Source organism: Panthera pardus, unplaced genomic scaffold, assembly GCF_024362965.1.
Source record: "Panthera pardus isolate Hobbes unplaced genomic scaffold, ASM2436296v1 HiC_scaffold_11, whole genome shotgun sequence".
In the NCBI taxonomy this organism is placed as follows: domain Eukaryota; kingdom Metazoa; phylum Chordata; class Mammalia; order Carnivora; family Felidae; genus Panthera; species Panthera pardus.
In genome coordinates this window covers 87,811,877-87,838,994 of record NW_026526666.1, presented here as the reverse complement: position 1 = coordinate 87,838,994, position 27,118 = coordinate 87,811,877, and the positions used below count along the sequence as shown (strand labels likewise).

General features: G+C 42.0%; 1 protein-coding gene across 1 annotated transcript; it reads left to right on the top strand.

Moving 5' to 3' along the window:
- The first annotated feature begins 8,190 nt into the window (after nucleotides 1-8,190).
- Nucleotides 8,191-26,006, top strand: TMEM50A (transmembrane protein 50A). The gene is made up of 7 exons (XM_019461843.2): nucleotides 8,191-8,331; nucleotides 9,922-10,027; nucleotides 11,992-12,104; nucleotides 14,775-14,842; nucleotides 16,621-16,713; nucleotides 20,039-20,099; nucleotides 25,538-26,006. Exons 2-7 carry the CDS (start codon nucleotides 9,935-9,937, stop codon nucleotides 25,581-25,583), a joined length of 474 nt encoding a protein of 157 aa, XP_019317388.1. The 5' UTR covers nucleotides 8,191-8,331; nucleotides 9,922-9,934; the 3' UTR covers nucleotides 25,584-26,006.
- The last annotated feature ends 1,112 nt before the right edge of the window (nucleotides 26,007-27,118 follow it).

The window sequence follows — 27,118 nt, the reverse complement described above, 5'->3', positions numbered from 1 at the left end:
GCGTGAAGCCCATTAACAAAATGGGCACACAGGCCAAAACTAGCCCCAGAGTCTTTTGTGGCCAGGGTGTTGTCTAAATACTAACTCTAACTAAATTCAGAAGTCTGCCACTGGCTCATCCTTTTTCTGTTTACAGGGTTGTATACGGCCCAGTATGTTCTCATAGGAAAAACTTTGAGAACTGCTTCTTGAAGCAGTTGACTCGTTTTTTTCCTCTTTTTATTTATCTCTGGAAGCATGTTTGGTGGGATCCTCAAACTCTTAGGTAGGGACTTTCCAATATAGTTCTTGAAGCCATTTTTAAGCATCTTTTGGACTCACTATCATGCTAACGAACTAGTAAAAATCAGGTAATCTAGGATCACAGGCACCAAGAAAATGTTTCAATTCTTCTGTCTTTTTAGTTTGGTCCTTTTTAGATTCTGGGAAATCATTTACAATGGCTCAAAGTTTGGTTTGAGAACACAGTTTAACTTCTGCTGAGGCTAAAGATCCCTGGTTCATTAGGAGGTCTTATCTTAGGACGTCTGATATTTAAGGGGCTTGGAGGGAAAGGGTAAAAGATCAAAGTGGTTAGTGGGTTCAGAATAATCAGGTAAAGGAGGATGAAGAGGAGCAGAGGGATTAGCTGGAGGTTGCTCAAGTCTCTCATGTCTGAAGTTTGCCCTTAAGGTTTTCATTGGCTTGTTGTAATGATTCCTCTAGAGTTTATATTTTTAAATTTAATTCTATTCTATCCTATTCTTTTTTATTATTTAAACATTTTTTAGTGTTTATTTATTTTTGAAAGACACAGAGAGACAGAGCACGCTCAGGGGAGGGGCAGAGAGAGAGAGGTAGACACAGAATCTGAAGCAGGCTCTAGGCTCCGAGCTCTCAGCACAGAGCCCAATGTGGGGCTCAGATTCACAAACTGTGAGATCATGACCTGAGCCAAAGTCAGACAATCAACCAACTGAGCTACCCAGGCACCCCTCTATTCTTCTATTCTTTTTTAAGCTCTATGCCCAACATGGGGTTTGAGTGCACAACTCCAAGATCAAGAGTCATATGCTCTATGCACTAAGTAAGCCAGGCCCCCCTAGGGAGTCTATTTTAGAGTCATTTTGTCTTTTGGAGGCCTTCATACCAAACAAGGAATACATTCTATTGTTGTTGCAAGGTTCAGGATCATCTCTTTCAGGAGTATCCCTACTAAGTATCCCTATCCTTAAGATAGGTAGACTATCTTATTTAACTTAAAGGTCCCCCAAAGTGGCCACTGTAACTCCAAGTTATCCTATATAGAACACACCCATTTTTCCAAAAGGGACAAGATCCTGGTTATTAAGTGAATATACATATAGGAAGTAGGAGTTTTTGAAAGAAGTAGGGAAAGAGTTTTAGACCAATTGGAACAAATCTTTGCCATAGAGTCTCTAAAATGGCTGTATCTATAGGGATCTCAAGAATTTTACTCTTGTCTAGAAACTCAAAGAATCATGGGTTTTCCCCCCTTAAGACAGAAGGGTAACCAAGAAACTGGAACAAAACATAGATATGCACAATAAAGTCAGAGAGCTGAAAACACAAAGAGAATGGAGCTCTGATCCAGGAGAGACTTACCTGGAACTCCGTGGTTGTTGAGAAAGCAGTGAGAACAATGGGCTCGGTAGGTACTGGCACCCGGTTACTTACCACCCTTGGGGCTCTTCATGGGACTAGTTCAGATCCCACTTCTGACACCAGAAACTGTCAAAAATAAAATCAAATTAAAATGTTGAGTTTATCATACATATAAGAAAAAAGTTCACAAAGTGGGAGACTTCAAACAAAAAATGGCAAGAACTTCAAAGGTATGTTATTACATGATGCTATAATATGAGACTGGGGAAGTTGTTTAACTTTGCAATGATGGGTTATTACAATGGGGGTTTTCTGACAGCAGGGGATTGGTTAAGAGTGATTATCTTACACCATTTTAAAGAACAATTTAAGTTTTGTTTATGATTATCAGAGGCATTTACAAGACATAGCCTAAATTAAAATTCACAAGCCTAGTATCCATTTTATTTCAACAGATCAATTTAGCTACAAGGCCCTTCCTTATCTCCTCAACCAAAAGTAATTATTTGGTGGTTCTCTTTAGCAAAAGATAATTGGTACTGAGGGGGTAAAATCCCAAAGAGAATCCACTTAAAACAAGGACCAAAATTCCATAATTAATAAGGATAAAAGGACTGATTTAGGGATAGCCAATGTTGGACAAAACTAAAACAAACCAAAACAGACACACACACACACACACACACACACACACACACACACACACACCATAATAGAAAATAATTATACACAAGTATTATAACTTTAACATAAAAATATGAAAGACTTGAAAATACATATTCCATTCTTTATCTTTCAGTTACATAAATGCTATTATTTAAATAGGAATAGTTAACAGAGACAATTAATAATAGGACTAATTAAACAAATAACATATGAAAAACATATAACACTATTTTTATTGTCTCCTCTAATACAATAGTTAATTAACTTTTTAAAAACAATTTGAATATTTAAATTTTGAAGGTTATATTGATCTTTATTCTTTTTTTAAACATTTTTTTAAGTTTATTTATTTATTTAAAAAAATTTTTTTTAATGTTTATTTATTTTTGAGACAGAGAGACAGAGCATGAATGGGGGAGGGGCAGAGAGAGAGGGAGACACAGAATCGGAAGCAGGCTCCAGGCTCTGAGCCGTCAGCCCAGAGCCTGACGCGGGGCTCAAACTCACGAACCGTGAGATCGTGACCTGAGCTGAAGTCGGACGCTCAACCGACTGAGCCACCCAGGCGCCCCTATTTATTTATTTTTAGAGAGAGAGAATCCCAAGCAGGCTCCACACTGTCAGTGTGGAGCCCTATACAGGGTTTGAACTCATGAACCTTCAGATCATGACCTGAGCCAAAATCAAGAGTTGGGATACTTAACTAACAAAGCCACCCAGATGCCCCTAATCTTTATTCTTAAGATGCAAAAATATGTGACTTTTTAAAAGGAGAAACTAAATACAATAGGATTAACTAGACAGACATTGCTATTCTTTTCATTTTTTAATGTTTGTTTATTTATTTTGAGAGAGAGAGAGAGAGAGAGAGAGAGCAAGCATGAGCAGGGAAGGGAAAGAGAGAGAGGTCAAGAGAAAGAATCCTAAGCAGGCTCCACGCTGTTAGTGCAGAGCTCAATGTGGGGCTCGATCTCATGAATAATGAGATCATGACCTGGGGTGAAATCGAGAGTCAGACGCTTAACCAACTGAGCCACCTGGGTGCACCAGACGTTGCTATTTTTATTAAAAAATAAAATGTGCAATGGCATATTTCTTTTTATCTCGTAATTCAGGATATTTTTATTCTTTCAGTTTCCTTTTCCAATAATACTTCTTAAACTGCCTGCAGCCTTTAGAACGTCCTCCTTTTCTTTTATGTAGTGGTAAAACTGAATACAATGAAATGTAAAATCATCTTGACTTGTAACTGTGCTCTTATCAAACCCACATTACACTGATTCCTGGTGTCAGTCCAATGTGATTGCATCAACTGAAACAGCTTCTCAACAAACATATTTGAGCATGGTACACTTAGGATCTTACTTACTAGCAACAGCAGGTTTTTAGGCTTGTAGGAGTTTGTTTCCAGCTCTCCCAAAATGTCCATCCATATTTATCTATAGGCTTCTTTTGGTAGACCAGCTATTCGTCAATCAGGTTCTTTGCATCCATAAATTCATCATAGAGGTTATCCATGTCTAAAATGTCTGTCATTTTTAAAAAATGTTAACTTATTCATTTTTGAGAGAGAGAGAGAGAGAGCAGGGGAGGGGCAGAGAGAGAGAGAGAGAGAGAGAGCGCGAGCGCGAGCCCAATGTGGGGCTCCATCCCATGAACCGGTTTGCTTTCAAAGACCACCAAGCAGTTGTGGAGTAACAGCATATAAATTTCTGTTGTATTGTAATCCTTTTCTCCATTTTCATCTTCAGTGTGTTTCCCAACTAGAGAAGGGCATTCGTCTTTTCCCACACTTTGAAAATAGGATTTTATGGTAGGCCAACATTTTAACATCTTTTCTAAGCCTGGCAACAATGACAACCATCTCGTAGGCATATGTCTAAGGAGTCTATCTCTTTCCATTTCTACAAAGTCAGAAGTCTCATTAACTGCTCCTCTGAAACTGAAGTGTCACCAAAAACTTTCATTACGTAAGAGTCAATGTCACAAGAAAGTAAATCACATCCCTGTTTAGCAGTCTGTGTACAAGGTGTGCAGGACATTTAACAGGTAAGAGGTTTCCATTTTTTAGACTGAATGGAAGTTGCTGATATTTACATCCGTATTATCTGCTGAATATGCAAATAAGTGAGCCACGTCTAGATTGTATTTGGACAGGATTATCAATGCTCTTTTGTTTAATGTTTCCTGAGGTGTCATTAAAATCTTCACAGAAACCAAGCAGCCTATTTGAAACCCCACTTTTCAAATCAAAGGACCAAAGAGGTAGGGGGAACTCTTTTTTATTGCCATGATACAACACATCACTTGACATACTGCAGAAGGCACGATTATTGGTGAGATCTGACAGAATGGGCTCCATGCTGGAAGGGACCAATACATCCATAATCAAAAGTTCCCCTTTTGTTCGTCCACAGGACACTTTAGTTGCAACCTCTGAATCCGGAAATGTAACTTCACTCAGCTTCATAGAGCAATCAAGGAAGCAATAACGTAACACATGTTCATTTGGGGGGTATGCCCACGCTAATTCAGCGACTGCTATCTTCCATCAAGCACTGGTGTCTTTTTAGGAGAGGAAGACGCTTGTAATTGATTCAAAAGTACTGCTTGTCTCATCCCACACTTGTGGTACTCAGTCTCCGTATGTTTTTTCACACCCCCCCCTCCACCATACCCAACCCCAAATTCTTTTCTGCAAGTTGTGCAGTACGCTCTGTTTGGATCATTTATCCAAAGCCAGTTGCCTGTGTCCTTCCGCCTGTCATTAAAACGACACAGACGTTTAGTCTTCTTTTTCGGTATTGGTTGGCTCCTGCTGGCATTGGTATCGTACTCTTGCATTTTCATCATCTCAACGCTTAGAAAACATGGTCACAATATTCACAAAGTTAAAAATTAAACTAGCATTAACTCCACCCTAAGCGCAACGGTTTCGTGGACTATGAAGGCGCATGATTAGAATTTAAGTTGCTCTGAGAAAATGCCACAATAGATACATTATGGTCAACCACAAATCATGGCTGCCAGTGTCAGTGGTCAACATAAGGCAGATAATCACCCTATTCATTTGTCACTAAAAATGATGTTGTCTTCCTTTTTGGGGTGAGGGAACATAATATGGGTTTTGTATCTCTTCCTATCCCCCAATCTCTGGCACTCTTTGCTGAAAACCCGGGCTTGTTACATCCAGGGTTTCTTGGAACGTGGGATTTTCAAGGACAGTCCCAATCTGGTATGGTTGGTCACCAAATATAAAGTTGATTACTCTCCCATTTTCATGAGTGAGGGCTTGTCTAGTATTTTCAGATCTGCTATTTTGACATTAGCAAATTATATTCAGCTAGAGTTTCTGGAAGTGTAGTCTAAGGCAAATCAAATAAAAATGGTTAACCAGGTCTTTCAGGCAATAGTTTTTTGGAAAGTTTTGTGTAGGTTAATCGGGTTTGTCTTGAACTTTGCATTATTTGTTACAGCTGCTCCTAAGTTTCTTTCTTTACAGGACCAGTTCTGAGACTGGTTGGCAAGGCCATGTTGGCCATTCCCCAACATCCAGCTGCACTGGCTTTTCCTATTTCTAATAGCTCCATTGTACCTACGAAGGACAAAAACAAGCACTCATTCTACAACGTATCCAAAAAAGGCTAAGAATGACAAATTAAGCATGTGCTTTATTATAAAAGCCATATAAAGATGCTTACTTATGTTTATAAAATATTTGACAATCATGTTAACCCCAGTAAATGTAAAAAAGGGTGGAGAGAGAAAACATCGAGAAAGGAAAAGTTGATTAAAAACCTCCTATGGGGGTGCCAAGGTGGCTCAGTTGGTTAAGCTTCCGACTTCGGCCCAGGTTGTGATCTTGAGGTCTGTGAGTTCCAGCCCCACATGGGTCTCTGCCCTGACAGCTCAGAGCCTGGAGCCTGCTTCAGATTCTGCCTCTCCCTCTCCCTCTGCCCCTCGCCTGCTCATGCTCTGTCTCTCTCTCTCAAAAATAAATAAACATTACCAAAAAAGTTTCTCTTAAGAACTGCCTGCAGTAGAATCCTCCACTCGGAGCCATTTAACAGTCACAATTAATCTTTAGTCCTAAGGGGTAAGAGCAACGTCCTTTAAAAATACGCTATGGATTGTATTGTACAGTTTTGCCTACTAATCAGCTAATGCCCCCACCCCCACCCCCCGCAAAACACAAAGCTACATTGTATGCATCAAAGGAAATCAAAGAAATTAAAGGACACAACAACCTTGGTTCCCAGCTTCCTCATACACTGTAGCCCCACATGTAAAAAAGGTGAACTTTGCGCCCCTCTTGACGACAAATGACACGCGCAACCTTTCACTTAAGCAAAACGGGGTTCTGCTCCGCGACCTCTTGCTGGATTTCTTCCTCCAACCACTGCGTTCTTTCGGGTACACCCTGGGCTATCGTATTATACCCTAAGCCATAGTACTGTTGCCCCCGAGTGATCCCGTAGTAATACAACCCTCCCGCAGGACCGGACCTGCTGCGGGAACTCTACCCGCTCAGCGAGTAAGACCACGAGTGGCGCCCGTGCTTTTTCTGGTGGTGCCTTCTGGACCTGGACCTGCTCCTCCTCTGGGGCGGCTCCGACTCCGGGAGAACCTCTGGCTAGAGCCGATGGAGCAAGACCAAGAGCTTCTTGGGAGAAGAGCAGGCGAGGCAGGCCACAAGTGGTTCTTGTAATCAAGCCTTCATTGCTTCCTGCTTTTGAAAAGGGTCACTTCCCCCAAACCGGTATTAACAGCGGCTCTAACCTAGATGACTCCCCTTCCCCCAACGGGATATTTGGCAGTCTTGAGACATTTTTGGCTGTCACAACAGCAGGAATAACCCCGGCATCCTGTGGGCAGAGGTCAGGGATGCAGATAAACACCCTACAGCACACAGGACAAGCCCCCATATACAAAATTATCAGGCCCCAAATGTCAGCAGTGGCTTGGCTGAGAAACCCGGCCTTAAAGCAAAGGGTGGGGGCGGGGAGGGGGGGTGGAGGCCAAGCCCCAGAAGAGGGTCAGCACGCGGATTTGGACTGCACAGTACACCACGCCCTCACCTGGGTAGTCCCTGCCTCCTGGGACTGACCCCGCCCCTTCTGGAGGCGGAGCTACAATGAGGGCCCGGTCAGGCACTGAGAAAATAAGACTCAAAAACCTAGAACTCGGGCATTCCTGGGTAGCTCACTGGGTTGAGCCTCTTCTTGATTTCGTCTCAGGTCTTGATTCTTGGGTTGTGGGTTCAAGTCCCCCATCTGGCTCAGTGCTGAGCATGACACCTGCTTGGGATTCTCTCTCCCTCTCTCTCTCTCTGTTTGCCCCTTCCCCCACTCTCTCTCTAAAATAACCAAATAAAAAGAAAGAAACAAACACCCTCAACAACTTAAAGCTGGGGCGGGGGCTGCAAACCCAGAGCCACTCTTTGCCCCACGCGGACCGGCACTTTTTCCCGCCACCGCAGGCCTGAGATAACTGCAGGGCCCTCCGCAGCCCTCGAAAATTTACCACCTCACACAGGACAGATACAGGGCCCAACAGACGCCTCCCTTTTCGGAAAGCTGAAGACCAAGGGCGACTTTTCACACCTCTGCCGGGAAGGCGTACTCAGGCTAGCCCGCCCATCTTCGAAACGCCACGAGCGCCCGGAGCACCAGCCCCCTTTGGCGCGGGGCACTGGTTCCCGCCGGCCCCCGTCTGCCCTTTCCCCGCCCCCCCCTCCGCGCCGCCCCCTCCGCGCCGCCCCCTCCGCGCCGCCCCCTCCGCGCCGCCCCCTCCGCGCCGCCCCCTCCGCGCCGCCCCCTCCGCGCCGCCCCCTCCGCGCCGCCCCCTCCGCGCCGCCCCCTCCGCGCCGCCCCCTCCGCGCCGCCCCCTCCGCCCCAGTCTCCGCATGCGCGACCGAGCCCCGGGGGGCGGTGCTGCTTCATCCGGGTACCCGGCGGCGGGTGGCTGTTTTGTTTTCTTGGCTGCAAACTAGGGGAAAGTGAGGCGGCCGCGCGCGGCGTGACATCTGGCTCGGGACTCACTGCACTGGCGGGGCTGGCCGTAAGTGCCGGGCGGGAGTGGGGGAGGGGGTCGCCGCCACAGGCCGGAGAGGGCTCGGGCCCGGGGCCGTCTGCCCGGCCGGTGCCGACCGAGTCATCGCCTCCACCCTCTGGGAGGCTGCGGGCTCGGGTTGTGCCTCCCTGGACCCTTCCCGGACGCTTCCTCCGTCCGGCTGCCGGACCGCGCCCCTCCCCGGGACGTCGCGGGGTCCCTGCGGCGTCTCCGTGGTCCCCTCCTTTAGGGTTGGAGAAACAGCCCCCGAAAGGGAGCGTCACCGGCGGGTTCACGCGGCAGGGGGTGGCCGAGCTAGAACGAGTTCCCACATCCTCCCAGCCCGTGTCCGCTGCGGACCGAGAATCCCGAGCCTGGGGGCGGGGTTTGTGCGGCAGTGTGACGGTAATAAACTTGAGAAAAGTGGACTCGGACGGGCTCGGGGCGGGGACATTGAGACGAACCGAAACTAACACAAACTGGATTGCTCTTCCTCCCAGGGAAAAACAAAGGTGAATGGTCAAAACTGGGCTTGTCTTAAAAACATATTAGTATTGGTTACAATCTCAGTTTTTAATATTTAATGCTTAAAAGGGATGTTACGATTGGACTCATTGCTCTTTTTTAGAATGTCATGTTTTTGGACAATCAGGATTGCTGGCTACAAGAGTAGTTGAACAGACGGGTTCAGAGTCGCTGTAGGAGTTTGGGTGTGTCTTGATAATTAGCAAGTTATACGTAATTCAGGCTTTTTCATGCTCTGAAATAGAGATAATCCGGATGGGTTTTAGGCCAGGTCTGCCTAGGTCTGCTCGCAGGAATGGTTTTATGTAATTTGTTAGGTCGGGATTCATCACAGCGGATGTTTTCGTGTCTGAATTAGTATTAACTTCAATTTTGTGCTTTCTTTTGGCTGGAAAACATCTGTTAGAATCAGAAACAGATATTAACATGAAATTGGTGTTCTTTAACTGGAAGTGACACTAAAACAAAGGGTTGGAGAAGGAAAAAATAATGAAGTGAAAGGACGGGATGTGAGTAGAAGACCTGTAGGGCAGTGTTTAACTTCTTAATCTGAGTAGAAACACATGTCCTATGATAAAATGTGAAAATTTTACAAGTATTTTTGAAATAATAATTTACAAGTATTATTTGAAATAATACAAGTATTTTTTCATCTAACTGCATGCTTTCCCTCAGCCAAAGTCTGTCATTGTCTCTCCATTATGTTAGTGCCCCTGGATTGTAAATGTTAAAATCACATAATAACTTAGTTTGGAATTAAAATTAATCATCGTTATAAAATTTTTCAATATTTGGATACCCACCTTTGTTCCTAGTTCTTAAATATACCAAAACCATCTTTTAAATTAAAAAAAAATAATAAGCTAAATGAATCTAAATTGTTTTCCAAAGTTATGATGTGGAAATTCATCAAAAATTCAATATTCTGAAGAAGCATATGTAGCCAAAATAAAGTCTTTCACTTTGATTCAGTTATCCCTGAACCGTTAATTATCTTCTAGGAACAGAAGTCATGTTTGAAGCAAGTAAATAGAAGTACTTTATTTAATTGATTTTTCTGTTTGTTTTTTTAAGTGACTTGAAAAAAATGTCTGGATTTCTAGAAGGCTTGAGATGCTCAGAATGCATTGACTGGGGGGAAAAGCGCAATACTATTGCTTCCATTGCTGCTGGTGTCCTAGTAAGTGTCATTGGTAATTTGGCCATTCGTTATTTTGTTTGTTTTTGTGTGTTTTGAATTCTGTATGAGGTTTTTAAATATGTGCTATTGATTTTATTTTTTACCACTAAATTTGGTTTAACAAATGTTGATGTTTTGTTTATGCGGGGGTTGAGTTATTCCATTTTAAGAGTTGACCTTATGGTTTGATATTGATTAGTAGAATGGTGGGTTTTCTTTAAATGCATGGTATATAAGACAGTAATGGTTTCTACATTTATTCATTATACGAGTAATGCCTCCTTTTTGTCAGTACATTAAGTAACCAGAAAGTGTTTAAGAAAGAAACAGGTCAAAACCAGTGGAGAGAGATGGTTGCACTTTTTCATAATCCAGAGTTAACTTTCTTCTCAATCTCATTGAAAAACAAAAACCAAACAGGAAACTCATTAAAGTGTATTGCCGAGAAGTAATCTATAGGGTAAAATTTTTATTTACATTGCAAATCCCTCAAGGCATCTGATATTTGTGTTTTATGCTCTTATGTGGTCATGTGCTCTAAATAATGGATTTTAAATAAACAAACAAAAATCTAAGTTTAGGGGCTCCTGGCTGGCTCAGTCAGTGGAGCATGTGACTGTTGGTCTCAGGGTTTAAGTTCAGGCCCCACACTGGGTGTTAAGATTACTTAAAAATAAATCTTGAAAAAAGAAAATCCGAGTTCAAATATCTCCTCTTTGCCTAGTCTCTGACATATATAATTTATGAAAAATGATTACCCTATATTTTTCCAAAGTAACAGTAAAGTATAAAACTACTGTAGAGGGGCACCTGGCTGGCTTAGTCCGTAGAGCATGGGATTCTTGACCTCGGGGTTGTGAGTTCAAGCCCCAAATTGGGCATAGAGATTACTTAAAAATAAAATCTTAAAAAAAAAAAAAAAAAAAAAACTACTGTAGAAATTCTGCTCTTACAAACATCCAAAAAAAAAAAAAAAAACTTTACATTTTAGTTTATGAAGAAAATATCTTGAATAAAAGCATTGAGATGAGGATAAAAAAATGAGAGGTACTCGGGCTAGCCGGTAAAAATGTCATTAATAGAGTATGGAGCTGTCTGTAACCTGATAAAAATAATTTGATCAGCCTAAATTAGTTATTTTTAAAGACTTGCCAGAAGATGGCAGTTCCCAGAGCTAACTGGGTCATGATTGGGAATGGGGGTAGGGTACGGTGTTATTTTCAAAACCTTCTCAGTTACTTACCAGAATTTGGTTAATATTTTACTCTTGAGTTTGTGGTTAGCTAATATTTGTGTAGTTTTAATGTTTTTCCTTATGTATTGGCCCTTGATAATATCCAGAACCAAATTCAATTAAGATAAATGATAACTTTGTGTTTAAATTGAATTTAACCTCACACGTAAAAGCATCCATACACCGCACTATAATGCATCAAAAGGAAAAGCGAACTGCGGGCCCTTACCTATCTCACGACACCAAGAGGACAGCTCAAATGCTGCCAACAATCACTATTCCCCATATTGTTTTGAATAATTTTTTTTTTGTCTTCAGTGATAACATCTTTCTGGAAGCTTCTAACATCAGCAACAAGCTACTCCTTCTGTCGATTGGCATGTGAATCACTTTTTTCCTTTCTCCTGCCATGAGATTATTACAACTTATTTCCAGTTCACACAATAAGATGACAGACTTTATTACAACAATATAAAATAATGACCAAAGTGGGCTTAGAAAAGAAGTTCGTGTTACGTGGTAATTGCTGGCCGACTTAAGGGTATCAAATATTTCCTCAGGGGTTAAGCCACGTGCACATTATATGCGAGAAACTGCTGGAACATTTAAGAAAATCTTGAAATTCATCCGAAGGGGTCTCTTAGATACTTTGCTTTCTTTTTAGCTAGTAAGATAGGAAGTTACTGTAATTTCTCACTAGTGTCACATTTTTTGTGTGTGTCTGCTTTAGTTTTTTACAGGCTGGTGGATTATCATAGATGCAGCTGTCATTTACCCCACCATGGAAGAATTCAACCACTCGTACCACGCCTGTGGTGTCATAGCAACCATAGCCTTCCTCATGTAAGTGTCACTGTCCACACTACTTACGTAGATCGCCACAAAATAAAAATGTCTTGCATGTAGCCGAGTAGAGTTCATAGTTTTAAATGTCATCAACGTATTGGACATGGATTAAAAGTCAACTCGCAGAGGAGGACTTACAAAGAAAAGCAATCGTTCTCTTTCCTCTTCTCCCTTCCACCTCTCCTCTTCCACTCCCACACCCAGCTTCTCTCCTCTCTCCTCTTCCTTCTGTACTGCTGATGTTTGTGACTTTACGTTTAGGTCAGAAACTGTGTCCTTTGTCTAAGCATTTGTTTATTCACTCAGCCAACAAATATTCTTTAAGCTTTTATGTTCCAGCCTCTGCTCTAGGTATAGGAAATACAGCAGTGAATAAAACAGGAGGAAATCCATGCACTTATGGAATTTATACTCAAATGAGCGAGGCAGAGAGTAACCAAGGAGAAATAAATTGTACATATAGCCTGTGAGATACCAGGAAGTGCTACAGAGAAGGTAGATAGATGTCAGCAAGGGTACAGAAATTTTCAGTAGAGTCAAGGAAGGCCTTATGAAGAAGGCGCTTTCATAGGAAAGACTTGAAGAAATGAAGGAGGTGATTGTGGGGCTATATGAGAGAGGATCATTCCAGTCCTATGGAATAGCAAGGACAGAGGCTCCATGGCAAGGAGACCAGGATGGCTGGAGTAAAGGGTCAAGGTCATAAAAGCCAGAGAAAACTGAGGAGACTAAAGAGGCATGAGAACAAGATGTGTTTCATGATTCTGCTCTTTTGCTGTTAAGAGCATTATTGGGCCAACTGGGGAACTTGAATGACGTCTGAAGAGGAGATGGTGGTAATGCATCATTGTTAGTATCCCAGTTTCGAGGCTTGTATTGTTCTCTGAAACTGTCTTGTTTGTAGGAAACACATGCACATTTCTAGGGTGATGGAGCATCAGGTTGGCAACTTTCAAAATTTACTTGAACTGTACTTGACATCTTTTGTGTAAGTTTGAGATTATATGTGAAATTAGTAATGCCAGAGAGCAAATGGAGATTGTTCATTTCAGAATGTGCCTGATAGTGGAGACTGACATGGCAGGGGCGTGACTGTTTGACAGAGGGCTAGAAAGTTTATTGAGATGGCTCAGCAAGGAGAAAAACAAGAGCAAAGTACCACTAACCCAAGAACATCTGCATTTTTAAAAAACACTAAGCTTGTTTGGGGCGCCTGGGTGTCTTAGTAGGTTAAGCGTCCAACTTTGGCTCAGGTCACGATCTCATGGTTGGTAGGTTCGAGCCCCCCGTTGGGCTCTGTGCTGACAGCTCAAAGCCTGGAGCCTGCTTCAGATTCTCCCTCTCTTTTTCTGTCCCTCACCTGCTTGTGCGCTATCTCTCTCTCTCTCTCTTTTCCTCTCTAAAAAATAAGTAAAACATTTTTTAAAATTTTTATTAAAAAAAATCCTATGCTTGTTTTAAAATGTATTTATTTTGTGTACCAGATAATGTGGTTGATAATAGAGATCACTGAACATAATTATGAGTATTTTGATCATTCTAAAACTTAGATTTGAAAGAATAATTATGACTTCATATTATTATTTAAAAAATTAGGGTGCACATAGTCAACACATTTATTGGGCACCTGCTATGTGCCAAGCCCTGTGCCAGGCACTGAGAATAAAAATGGGAAACAAGGTAGACACAGTCCTTGCCCTCATGAAGCTTATATTCTAGTGGTAGACACACACACACACACACACACACACACACACACACACACACGAGTGGAGAGATATATAGGTATACACACAGATAATAGTGTGTATAAAATTTTATAACTTCTTAACTTGCTATATTGTTAACATTGTCCTGTGATGTTTAAATTTTTGAACAATTACTTCTAAAGAAAGCCAGGTTATCTCGATTTAGAGTGGTTCTCTGTGAAAGTTAACGAAAGATTTCCTGTTTGGAATGTGTATCAGGGGCTAAAAAAAACCCCAACATTTTACCGCGTGAATCCCTTTGATAATGTCTTCCGAGCAAAAAGCTGTTGTTTTGCTTGAAGTAGAATTATTTCTCCAAACATTGGACCTTAGTACAGAATTATCACCAAAAAAACCCCTCATTCCTAAGCCAATTTTAAGTACTTTGGGGTTGTCTAGGGACCATGCCCTCTCTGTTTTGTCAGCATGCATGTTATAGGTGGCGTTTGCACAAATGGAAAGCTAGATAGAACCAAAGGTAAAGATGGTTCCATGTTAGCAAGATCGTTTTGAGGATTTCACTCTCAAACTTTAACAAATGAGACATAATTTTGAAAATGTCGCTCTCAAATGTTAGTTAGTGTCAGAATCACCTGAAGGACTTGTGAAAACTCAAATTGCTGGGCCCCTTGCCCAGAGTTTCTGCCTCAGTAAGTCTAGGGTGGGGCTGGGGAATTTTCTCTGTAATCAGTTCCCGGGTGATGTTAATTCTGCTGGTCTGGTGGCTGTCACCACTGCTTAGACGGTATCTGCTTCAAGGGACTTGCTTACGTTTACATGAGCCCATTGCTCAAGACTCATGAGGCCTCACCTTGCATTTGAGGCACTCTAGCTTATCGGCTCTGGTGATTTGATGTCGTGGGTAGTTTCCTCTTGGAGTCAAAGACCGTGATATCTTGGCTTTATTTTATTCACACAGGATTAATGCAGTATCAAATGGACAAGTCCGAGGTGATAGTTACAGTGAAGGTTGCCTGGGTCAAACAGGTAAATAGGTGTAAACGACATCTTACCGTATACATCCTTAAAAGTGAGAATTCTACCTGGAAGGACCACTCGTCTAACCCCTTCACCTCAGAAATAGGATGGAGGCCTGTCTAGAACAGAGGCTATAGGTTTCAAGGCATAAGGTACAAGTCACATTTAATCGAAGTCGGCTGTATAGTATAGTGTGCACAGTCTTGAGTATATAACCCCATGCAATAATACGTACCATGGACGGTAAAAGACAATAGCTAATAAAAGAATCCATGTGCAAGATAGAACTTCTGGTACTTTAAGCTATACCATATAAATTATTTTCTTCTCTTTTTTGCCAGCCTCACTTGATTGGATTGGCATTTTTGAAATAGTTTAGAATCATAGTATTTGGGGTGTGTTTCGAAATACACAACATAAAATGTACCATCTTGACCATTTTTAAGTGTACAGTTCAGTAGTCGTGAACGCATTCACATCATTGTGTAACCAACGTCCAGAACTCTTTGCATCTTGCAGAACGGAGTAGAGTAATAGAATTTTGGTGCTTAGGTTCACCCACTCCCTTCCCTCCCCACTGAGACTCCTGGGCCGCGCACCCAAGGGAGGCCAAATTCAGCATGTGTGTGGGTCGGCTTCCTCGAGAGTCCAGTATACGCAAAGACATGGGGGGCACATTTAGTAAGCACTTTAAATGGTAAACAAAATATTACATCCACACAAAAAGGAAACCTACAAATAAATACATTTAGGCAAAATTCAGGTGACTTTTTTTCTTTTTCTTTTTTTAATGAAACAGGAGAAGCTGCAGGAGTCAGCTCTGATCTACACTCTCAGACTCTCTGGTTCACTGTCTCTGCAGATGAACTTAAGTAGCAGAGATACAGGAGCCCTGACCTGCCATAACCGTGAACTGTAAACGAACAGACAGATGTTAGCGGCCAGTGCTGATACTGCTAAGCCAGTGATAGCTAGCGCCAGGACTAGAATGTGGCCCTTGCATCTCTGACTAACACTGATTAGCTAGCACAGCTCGGGGGGCCAGAGTCCGTTGGATTTAATACCATATCTAAAACTGTCAGCTTATTATTTTCATAATGCTCTTATGTTTTGGAGATGAAATCAGAAATTAAATACAGCATTCTATTTGCTTTGCTGTATGGAAGAGGGCAGTGTTTTTATTAAAATGTATTCGTGCCAATTAAAGTCATGTCAGTTCATCTAAGGGCTGTTTATTTTATAGCAAATCTTCATAAATATTATATAAATGTGATTTAAACCTTGTTTGTCCTCCTCTATTAACATAATTTTAATGTAGCTTTCCTAAGCACCAGTCACAGTAAGTTTGAATTTATTTTGCTGCCTGACTTACCTATTCATCTATCACTGAATATGAATTTTTTGCTCAGTATACACATGTTATTGCCTCAAAGTTCTCTTGGAGGAGTCTAAATTTTGGAGTACAATTTCTAAAAATATATGGAGAATAAGCCTGTAAATATGAAACATATTTTGTGAGATTTTTATAGGATGGTTGAGGAGTTTTTCTCAGTATTCATATTTAAGGAGATTAATTATAGGCACTTAGAATACAGACCAGCCAACAGGAAGAAGGCCAACGTCTGCACTGATGCAAGATACTCAGCACATCTTTCATTCTTATTTTAGATTTTAAATGGCAATGATACATTTTTTCTGTTTTGGTTTTTGCTTTCCTTTTGAAAAGTTGATTGAACTGACTGCTGCCACATGAGAAACAATTCTGGTAAAATGTTATTTCTTTTAAGGTGCTCGCATCTGGCTGTTCATTGGTTTCATGCTGGCCTTTGGATCTCTGATTGCATCTATGTGGATTCTCTTTGGAGGTTATGTTGCTAAAGGTAAGAGAAAATAGTTTACATTTTACTTCAGTGGATTACTGAAGTTGTGCATTAAAGTTGGTTATTTTATTTGTTTATTTTGAGAGAGAGTGAGCGTGCACGGGAGAGGGGCAGAGAGCAAGGGAGAGAGAATCCCAAGCAGGCTCTGTGTTGTCAGCTTGGAGCCGGACCCAGGGCTCAGTCTCACAGGCCATGAGATGTAAGATCATGACCTGAGTCGAAACCAAGAGTTGGACGCTTAACCGACTGAGCCACCTAGGTGCCTCAAAAGTTGGTTTTTTTATTTTTATTTTTATTTATTTATTTTTTTGTAAGTTTATTTATTCCGAGAGAGAGACAGACAGAGAGACACAGAACAAGCTGGGGAGGGGCAGAGAGAGAGAAATACAGAGGATCCAGAGCGGGCTCTGTCCTGACAACAGAGAGCCCAATGTGGGGCTCGAACTCATGAACCAGAAGATCATGACCTGGCCGAAGTTGGAGGCTTAACTGACTGAGCCACCTGGACACCCCAGGTTATTTTAGAATAAAGCTTTTTTTTTTTTTTTTATCTAGATGGGTCAGCTACTAGCATTTATGCCTGGGAACTCCCTTCACCCTATCAGTATTTTGTTCATGTGGTATGTTTTTGGTATTCCTTTCTTCTGGTTTTTTTTTTTTCCTTCGAATAGAGCCTAGAAGTAATGGGACACAGCTCCAAACCTTGCTTCTCGTTGGCTTCCAAAAACCTCAAAAGCAGAATATATATGTTCTCAAGCTATTTGGCAAGTTTTGACTTGATGAATGATACCTATGCAAAGCTCTAACATCCTATAATTAAAATTTATTGAGGTTAGCCTCCCTGGTACTATGACATCATCTCCTTCTAGATAGAAAGTAAATGAGCACTTAATGTGCAAGTATCAGGCCACTTTAAAGCAAGGCCTACAGGAAAAGGCCTGCTCTTAGATCCCTGGTTGAAATTTCACCTTGAGGGACCCCGGAAAAATATGAAAATCCCTTAATGTTCCAGGTAAAATTGACTATGCTTCTCACAGTAAAAATATGGTATTAATGATTTGCAAAAACTGGACCAGCAGAGATCTAAACTAGCCCATATTTCAACCCTTTATTTCTTTGAACAAAGTGTAATTCTTGGATGAAAATCGTGGGTTTCCTGAATTTTTAGGAAGATCTTTTAAGTCTTATAGACAGGAATGATAGTCTTTTTTAAATATGTATGTTTTTTGTTGCTCATGTAAGTTATTACTCAAACCATGTTACCAAAAATGTAGAAAAGAAAAAAAACAAGTATAGCAGACTATAATAACGTACTGCTCTGAAATGTTTTGGTGTATTTCCTTTGGTCTCTTCTTTTGTGTTTTTGTGTAGTTATAATCATACTATAAATAAAGTTTCGAACACAGGCTTCTGCATTTTACATGATAACTTAAGTAGTTCTCTTGCTGCTACAAAATCTTTTATCACCATATTTTAAAAACAAAAATGTTACTTTTTTATCTGAATTCCAATACTTGTTTATTGTAGAATACTGAAAACATAAAAGAGCTCAAAGAAGTAAATAATATTATTTGTAATTCTTCTTTCCTGGATATAGCTGTTATTAATACAGAGCCCCTTTTTGTAGGAAAGTGTTTATCTCCTAGAGTTTTTAGTGATTTTTTTTCCTAAAGGCTTCTGGAGTCAAGTTATGCTTTGAGAATTATTATCAGGAGATGTGTAATTTTATAAGTTGCCTTTCTGTAGGATCTTTATGAGCCATTGTTACCACTAATATGGAATATTTAATGTGGCCTTGTAGTAGTGAAGGCCTATGCAAACCAGCTGTTACGGTAATCAGATTAAGTTAAAACTATTCTGAGAAAAAGTTGATAATTTATCTATTCATCACACCTTGGCTCCAGTAGTAGAAACTTAGGAGAATTTCAGCTTCAGTCTGGGATAAATTGGAACAAATGTTCCCCTGGCAGTCACTAGTGGCTACTCTGTCCCTCCAAATGTTTAGGCCAAAAACTGGGTGATTAAGGCCTGTCAAAGATGATACCTCTTGTTCTCTCTCACCCCACATCAGTCCATCAGCAAATCCTATTGATTCTGCTGTTAAAATATATCCTGAATCCCACCACTTTATTTTTATGGATTTTATTTTTAAGTAATCTCTACACCCAGTGTAGGGCTTGAACCCACCACCCCGAGAAGAAGAGTTGCACGCTCTACTGATTGAGCCGGCCAGGCGCCCCCTGAATCCCACCACTTTTTGCCATCTCCATTACTGCCACCCTCATTCAATCCCTTGTAGTCTCTTGTCCGACTTCCTAAAATAGCTTCCGCTTTGGTCTCTGTTTCTCCCCTTACCCTTTTACTCTCCCATCCCCTCAGCACAGCAGCCAGAGGAATCCTCTTAAAATATGTCAGCTCATGTTACTTTTCTGCTCAGACCCTCCATTGGCTTCTCATCTTCCTCAGAATGAAAACCAGAGCCCTCACCATGACTGCAGAGCCCTATAGGATCTTCACACACACACACGCACACGCACCCACACCCAGTTCGCCCCTCGTACTTTTCTGATCTGTCTCCTGCTTTTCTCTCTTTCGCACACATGACCGTTCCTCTCATGTGCCCGTATGTTCCCACCTCCAGGTGTTTGTGCCCTCTGTTCTGCTGCTTCTGCATGGTCCCTACCCTCACATCCCCCCTGACCTTATGCCAGTGTCACCTTCTTGTGAGCTCTTCCTGGCCACCTGTATAAAATACCATCATTCAAGGGGCAGCTGGGGGCACCTGGGTGGCTCAGTTGGTTAAGTGTCCAACTCTTGATTTCGGCTCTACTCCTGATCTCACAGTTTGTGGGATCAAGCCCCACATCCGGCTCTGTGTGGACAGCAGGGAGCCTGCTTGGGATTCTTTCTCTCCCTCTCACTCTGCCCCTCCCCCACTCATGTGCTCTCTCCCTCTCAAAATAAAAAAAATAAACATTTTTTTTAAATGTCATCATTCACTACACTTCTCTTACCTTTTCCCACTTCATTTGTTTCTCCTTATTTTCTACATTGTTTAGCTTCATGAAGATGAAAAATATTTTGCCTGTTTTATTTACTGCCATATTCTCAGCACATAATGATGCTGAACATAATATGCATTTGCTAAATATTTGTTAATTGAAGGAATCACTTACTAAACCAGTGCTAGACTCTGTCACACGTATTACATCATTTAATAAATATTCAAACCAACCATGGTTACTAGAAAATTTAATTATGTAAGGCAGGAAAACCGCTGTTCACCAGTATATCAGAAACTAAATGTTTGCAACTATTTTTACAGAAAAAGCCATTGTATATCCTGGAATTGCTGTATTTTTCCAAAATGCCTTCATCTTTTTTGGGTAAGTTTCTTTTGCATTCTTCATCCTATTTCCTTAATTCTTTTTTTATAATTGTTTCTTTTAAGTCACTTACTATATTTAGTTGCTTAAATTTACCCTGTCCAGTGCCCCTCCCCCATGCTATGTCATAACATGTAAAGAATGAGGCTGAGAAAGATATTTTAATACGTGAGTTGGTTCGTTGCCAACCTTGGGAACATACACTGGTTTTTTAAACTGCAACCATGTCCCCTTTAATGAAGAACTATGATTTGTGTAGATTTAGTTATGTAACACTGACTATGTTCATTTTATTTTATTCTTTATTATTTGCCTAGGTTTCTTTTCTTTAAAAAGAGTGTTTACATTCTTTTTTTCCAATTAAAAAAATATATATATCTATAATAGAATTTAGAATAAAATTTAGAATAGAATTTAGAATAGAATTTAGTGATTCATCACTTCCATATGACACCCAGTGCTCACCCTGACAGGTGCCCTCCTTAATAACCCATCGCCCATTTAGCCCATCCCCCCACCCAACATCCCTCCAGCAACCCTCAGTTTGTTCTCTGTATTTAAGAGTCTCTTATGGTTTGTCTCCCTCTCTGTTCTTAATATTGTTTTTGCTTCCCTTACCTTATGTTTATCTGTTTTGTATCTTAAAGTCCTCATGTGAGTGAAGTCATGATATTTGTCTTTCTCTGACTCATTTCGCTTAGCATAAAACCCTCCAGTTCCATCCACGTAGTTGCCAATGGCAAAATTTCATTCTTTTTGATTGCCGAGTAATACTCCATTGTATATGTATATATACCACATCTTCTTTCTCCATTCATCAGGACAATGTTCATGTTAAATCTGTATCTCTAACAGTTGCTTTCAGTGAAAGCCTACTTAAAACCCTTTCTCCTTACAATTTTGTTTCCGAGTGCATTTTATAGTTCTTTCTATCCTTGGTGTTACTAGAACTTATGCATGAGATTTGAGGTGTGGAGAAGTCCTAACATTCTTTATCCTTCTGATGCAATGACAAATTAAAGGATTACAAAATCCCCTAAAAAGGGACACCTGGGTGGCTCAGTCGGTTGAGTGACTGACTTCGGCTCAGGTCATGATCTCACAGCTCGTGAGCTCGAGCCCTGTGTCGGGTTCTGTGCTGACCGCTCGGAGTCTGGAGCCTGCTTCGGATTCTGTGTCTCCCTCTCTCTCTGCCCCTAACCCACTCGCATTCTGTCTCTGTCTCTCTCAAAAATAAATAAACATTTAAAAAAATTTTAAAAAATCCCCTAAAAACCTTAATATGTTTATCAATAATCTTCTTCAATGTTCACTCTTTAGGGAAACTAAGGGTCTGCCCTTTTCCCTGCCCTTAGCCTCCCCAACCCCAGCCCCACCACAGCTTCTCTTTATCTTCTGCATCAGGGATTCTTAACCATCATACCATGAGTAGGGATCTGAAGATGGGGAACCACCAGACATTTGTATATGCAAGACACTGGTGTTTCAGCTTGTTTCTGGGAAGAGATCTATGGCTTTCACCAGATATTCAAAGAAGTCCCTAATCCAAAAAAGGTTCAAACACTACTGTATGTTGTAGGACAGTCCATGGTCAGACTTTCCTTCTCTGCTCCTTCCTACCCACCCCCCCAAAAGGGGAAATCGAAGCCCCGTATCTACTTGAACCACTCGTGAAATGCTAATTGTTGCCATTCAGTAACATTCAGCAGTGATATTCGACTTCTTCCTTCACCAGGAATTCTTGGAATTTTATAAAATCAGTTTGGAAATAAGACAAATGTGAACTTAGGGACGCCTGAATGGCTCAGTTCATTGAGAATCAGACTTCAGCTCAGGTCATGATCTTGCAGTTCATGATTGGAGCCCCTCTCTGCTGTCATCATAGAGCCCACTTCGGATCCTCTGTCCCCCTCTCCCTGCCCCTCCCCTGCTGGTTCTCCCTCCTCCCCCCCCCCCCCTCAATAAATTAACCTTAAAAAAAAAAAGTGTGAACTTAGGAGTGGCAAGAGGCACAACATCTTTGGGTCATTCTTATAAAACTAGTGGAGAAAACCCAAAGAATTTAGACAACAATAACAAAAAGTTAAGCCACTGATTTTATGTGGAAAATAATAATGACCAAAGTTCATTGAGCAATTATTATGCACGAGGCACCTTTTTTTTTTTTAATGTTTATTTCTGAGACAGAGACAGAGCATGAGCGGGGGAGGAAGAAAGAGAGAGAGAGACACACACTCAGAATCCAAAGCAGGCTCCCGGCTCTGAGCTGTCAGCACAGAGCCCGACGCGGGGCTCAAACTCCCAGACTGTGAGATCATGACCTGAGGCGAAGTCGGTCGCTCAACCGACTGAGCCACCCAGGTGCCCCATGAGGCACCTTTCTTAGTGTTTTACCTGTATGCTCTCAGCCAATCCCCGGCACAGCTCTGGAGGACACCCCGTCATCCCCGTGTTATATGTGAGAACAAGCACAGAGAAGGTAGGCTCCTTGTCTGAGATCGTCCGGCTAGAACTGAGGCTGACTCGAGTTCAGGCTCCAGCTCTACTGGGATGATGACATTTGAAATCTGGGGTGAATTCAGTTGGCGTTTTCTCCTTTTGCTGTCCGCAACGGGTTGTTTAGTGTTAGTTCTGTTTCCCTCCTCCCCCGTCCTTTTTTTAGAGTGTAACACTAGACTTCAAAAACGCAGCATGAGTAAACCTCATTCCTCAACGTATGAAATAAAATTTGAGGACATTTGTTATTTTGTAGGGTAGTGTAGCATGCTTATGAGAAAGACAGGGTTGATAGGATTTCTTGTCATTTCAAGCTGCGGTGCTGAGGCTTGGGCATCTGTAAGGAAGGACCAAGCACCCTGAGCTCGCTACTCCCGTATGTCCCCAGGGGTAGAGGTGCCCCGAGAACTAAGTACCCCACAACTTCAGCCAAAGGAAGGTAGCGTAAGGGTGCGTAAGAAAAGCTTCCTAGGGAGGGGATTTACTGAGAACCAGCCAGGGAGGGGCAAACAGCAGCCTTCTTTATCATTATTTACTCTGGCAGTGATAAAGGATGAAACAGGTTCCACGCTGAGATGCTGCTGGTGGCAGAGAAGTCACTCTGTCACAGCACGGAGGAACAGAGGATTGAGGGGGAAGATTTTCGGGAAATGTGTATCTCTTCCAATGAGAGAAGAAACACTACGTTCATACGGCAGTTTTCATATGTCACAAAACCTCGGAAACCCGTCATCGACTCGTCCCAAATTACGATAAATTCCTTTTATATGCAACAAGTTTGGTTAGTTTCTCATTTGGTCCTGTTGTCCCTATGAAGTCTGAAAAGGAATTCGGGTTTTTGAAAATACTGTAAGCAAAGTGAAATCAAATTCAGCAAATAGGCACTGCTACTAGGATAGTTGTAGCTGATTGCCTACCATTCTGATTCGTAACAGAACAATACTCAGCAACAGCTGAGAAGTTACGGTTTCAGAAATCAGACACAGATGTCAGTACCAAAGGTGACCATCTGACAGTGTAGGAGGGACTGGCTTTTGCCCAAGAAACTCTTCAGATTACAATTTACATCTGCTGGGTAGTATTCTGAAGTGTGTCGCATTCAGGCTCTCTGGAGGGTGGAGGCCTCCCTCATCCTAACCAGAAGATAGAGACCAGATCACTTTTTGGAGCATTTAGGAAATCCTTTATAAAGAGAAATTAACATACTTGCGAGAGTGTATAGACCGTTTCCTGGTTGCATTTTTGTTTTCATCAAAAGACGCTCGAGTGTTTATTTTTCTAAGGGTAAACTGATCATTAGGATTGTAGGCTTAACCTTAAGTATACACTGGTAACTGGGAAACAGATGAGAAAACAAAATGAAAACCTCCATATGCCACTGGCGTCTGCTTCCTTCTTCAGTTTCGCCCTCACGCTGGCCCCCCCACATCCAAGGCCCAGTGAACCTGCCTCTGAATTGTCTTAAACTTGTTCCCTTGTTGTCCGTTTCTCCTGTTCGGTCACCACCATCCCGTCCTGAGCAGTTCACATCCCTGCTTGGTTCCTCCCTTGAATCCAGTTTTCCTGTGTCACTTTTCCTTCTAAAAACATGGCTCCAATCCTGTCATTTCCCTTGTTAACATTTTTCAAAACTTGGAGCTGTCTCCAGAAGAACTCCACACTAGCGGCCATCCCGCAAGATTCTGTCCACAGTTGTGTCTTGTTTATCCTGTGCGGTATTTTCTGTTTTATTGAGCCGACGGTTCAGAATCAAGAGATTTTTACATCAAAATCTGAATTTTTGGCTTTTCTTCAAAAACTGGAAGATCTGACGATCCTGAGCCTCGCATGGCAACCATCAGCTGGAGGCGAATAGTTGTTCAAGTAGGGGACGCAGCTCAGCATAACCCCATTTCAGAAATCGGCCGAGAGGGGGGTCAGTTGCCCCCTGGAGTAGAGCGCACAGGCTGGCGCTGCCCTCTTGACTCACTTAAGAGTCGGAAAGCCCCTGTGGGCAGTTTGCCACCCTGGTCAATTGGCTTACCAAATCCTGGCCACCTCCATTCCCTCTCTTTCTTACCCCTTAAGCTCTAATCTAGCTGTACTGGACTCTTCCTGTTCTGCACCTCGGACACCTTTATGTGTATCTACAGATCTAGACCTAGACAGGTATCTTCTTATGTGTGTAATTGCCCTCTTGCCCCTCTGAAGTTGAAACCTTGAAGAGAGCTGTAGATCGCTCCCCCCCTAAACCCTGGATTGTACGTTCTGTGTGTGCGTGTTCCTGACGCCACGGTCTCCTGGGCTTTTCCTCCTGGGCTCTTCCCGAGGCCCCGTGGGCTTTTCTTCCTCTTTGCCTTTTGATCTCCTGTTTCCTCTCCTGAAACCTCTTCCTTCATCAAACTAGCTTCTGTCCCTGCAAATCTCCCATTCAGACTCCTGCTTGCCCCTCAAAGCCCATCTCAAATATTACCTACTGCCCTTGTGACTCCTTTTCTAACACATTCAGGCTGAATAAATTCTATAGGCTTCTGTGCTCCCTCAACACGTGGTATAAATACCTCCTCCCCCTTCCTCACCTCTCTCGCCATTACCACGCTGTGTCATCAAGAACGTGAACAACTTGGGGGCAGGGACCCTGCATCTTGCTCATCTTTGTAGCCCTAGCGTCTAACACATCTACACCCAAGAAAGGTTTGTGGATTGAATATGATAGTATGGTTACCTACTAAACTCTGGTTAACTTTTTAAGGGTGACCTACGTCTTCAGCCCCTGGAAGCTAAGGCAGTGGTGGAGTTGGTGGGTAACCGCACATGATCAGTGTCTATTCTGATACGTTCCATGGCTCTTTTCATACGACTCGGCAGTTCTTTGTTGCCAGTTTCCCACCATTTTCCAAATCTCACATACTCATTTTAGCCCCAAACTCAACTAGGTGTGATGTTTCTGATTTCATTTGCAGGGGACTGGTTTTTAAGTTTGGCCGCACTGAAGACTTATGGCAGTGAAAACCTCCGATTTACTTCTGCGCAGCAGCCCTGCATGGGTTTTTTACTTCTCACTCCCAGTTTTTTGTAATGCCATTTTCTAAGCTCATTTTTGAGTGTGGTCTCAGCTTCGATTTGTGTAATACTAAAATCATGAGAACTTCCTGTGTAAGCAACAAAAATCGATTGTGGTAAGCATCGGATTTACTTATAAAATGTTGAAAATATGCCACATGAGTAACTTTAATTAAGTCTTATCATGGTATAACTTGTAAAAATCAATTACGGAAGAAATTACGGATACATCTCGTATGAGCATTTGTCATATCTAAGGTCCAAAACTGTGATTCAAGTGCTCTGAAGATTTAATGTGTCTGTGTAAATGTGGCTTCTTCTGTGTCAGATGTTAAATAAGATATAAACATTTTCGTGTTTTTAAATCTACACGGTGGCCAGAATTCTTTCTTGCTATGCTTTGTGTTTGGTTTCTACAGTTTTGCCAAAAATTCTGCAAACATTTCAGCGTCAGTAGCCACTGAGGGTCTCCCAAGGGGGAGTGAACCTGTCGGAAGAGAAGCTCCTGATTTCAGCCACGAGGCTGCTCAGAAGTGTCCCTTCAGTACCACTGATGGGGGAGGCAGGGGTTGGCAGTCAGTCACTCAGCGATGACACATGGTCCTGGCGGGACGCCGACAGTTCGCATCCACCATTGAAGGAAAGAGGAAGAGGATAGAGACTTGACACTAGGCTTTACTCTGGTGACAGGATTTTATGTTGTTGGTTTGACAGTCATTTGGATTCCAAGTTTCATCGTATCTCTGTACTGAACCACCAACCTCAAGATAGACCCAGCAAGGTCAATTATAATTACAAACATTAACTACCGCGAATTCTCGTAGTCTGTTTCTCTTTGGAACCCTATTATCTGTCAGGCTCTTCCTGAATCTTGGCAAAATGGGAATCTTTTTTTAAAGATTTACTATGGGATACATCTAAAGATAACTATGGGATCCGTGCTCTTCAGAACTACAGCTCAAAATGTTTTCTTTCATAAAACTTGCTACAGTTAGTCCTTCGTGAAACACAAAATACCTCTTAGATGATTTAAATTTGTGGTACTCTTTTCCCTACCAGCCACGTGGTCTTCTAGCACATATGGTCTGGAATATTGCCTGGGCATCCACACACACTCAAAGAAATGGCCGTGTTGTTGCCATCCCACAGCCAATCATTCACGGTGGGTTTTTAGAGAACTGGAGGGCACCTTAGAGGTTGAAGGTCCACCTTCTCCTTTTACAGATGGAGGAGCCAGACGGTGGAAACTTAAATTTCTCAAGGTCGTACATAGAACTAGTTTTGAAATCTTGAGTCGGTGTACCTCCACAATGGACCACGACATCTTCCCCTGTGCTCGGGGAATAAGAACTACTTTGTGAAACTGCTGGACTAGAAACACAGTGTCCACATTATAGGGCTAAATATAAGTGAATTCTTAATTTTTCCCTGTTTTATATCATCTGCTCTGCCGATGTAGACAAGAGTTCACTGGGTAGCAC

Bases quoted from the DNA above. Each gene is read 5' to 3' on its own strand.
- TMEM50A (XM_019461843.2), top strand. From the start codon at position 9,935: ATGTCTGGATTTCTAGAAGGCTTGAGATGCTCAGAATGCATTGACTGG. The intron at 16,714-20,038 runs GTAAGAGAAAAT...CTATTTTTACAG, and splicing joins TGGAGGTTATGTTGCTAAAG to AAAAAGCCATTGTATATCCT. The intron at 20,100-25,537 runs GTAAGTTTCTTT...TTTCATTTGCAG, and splicing joins AATGCCTTCATCTTTTTTGG to GGGACTGGTTTTTAAGTTTG.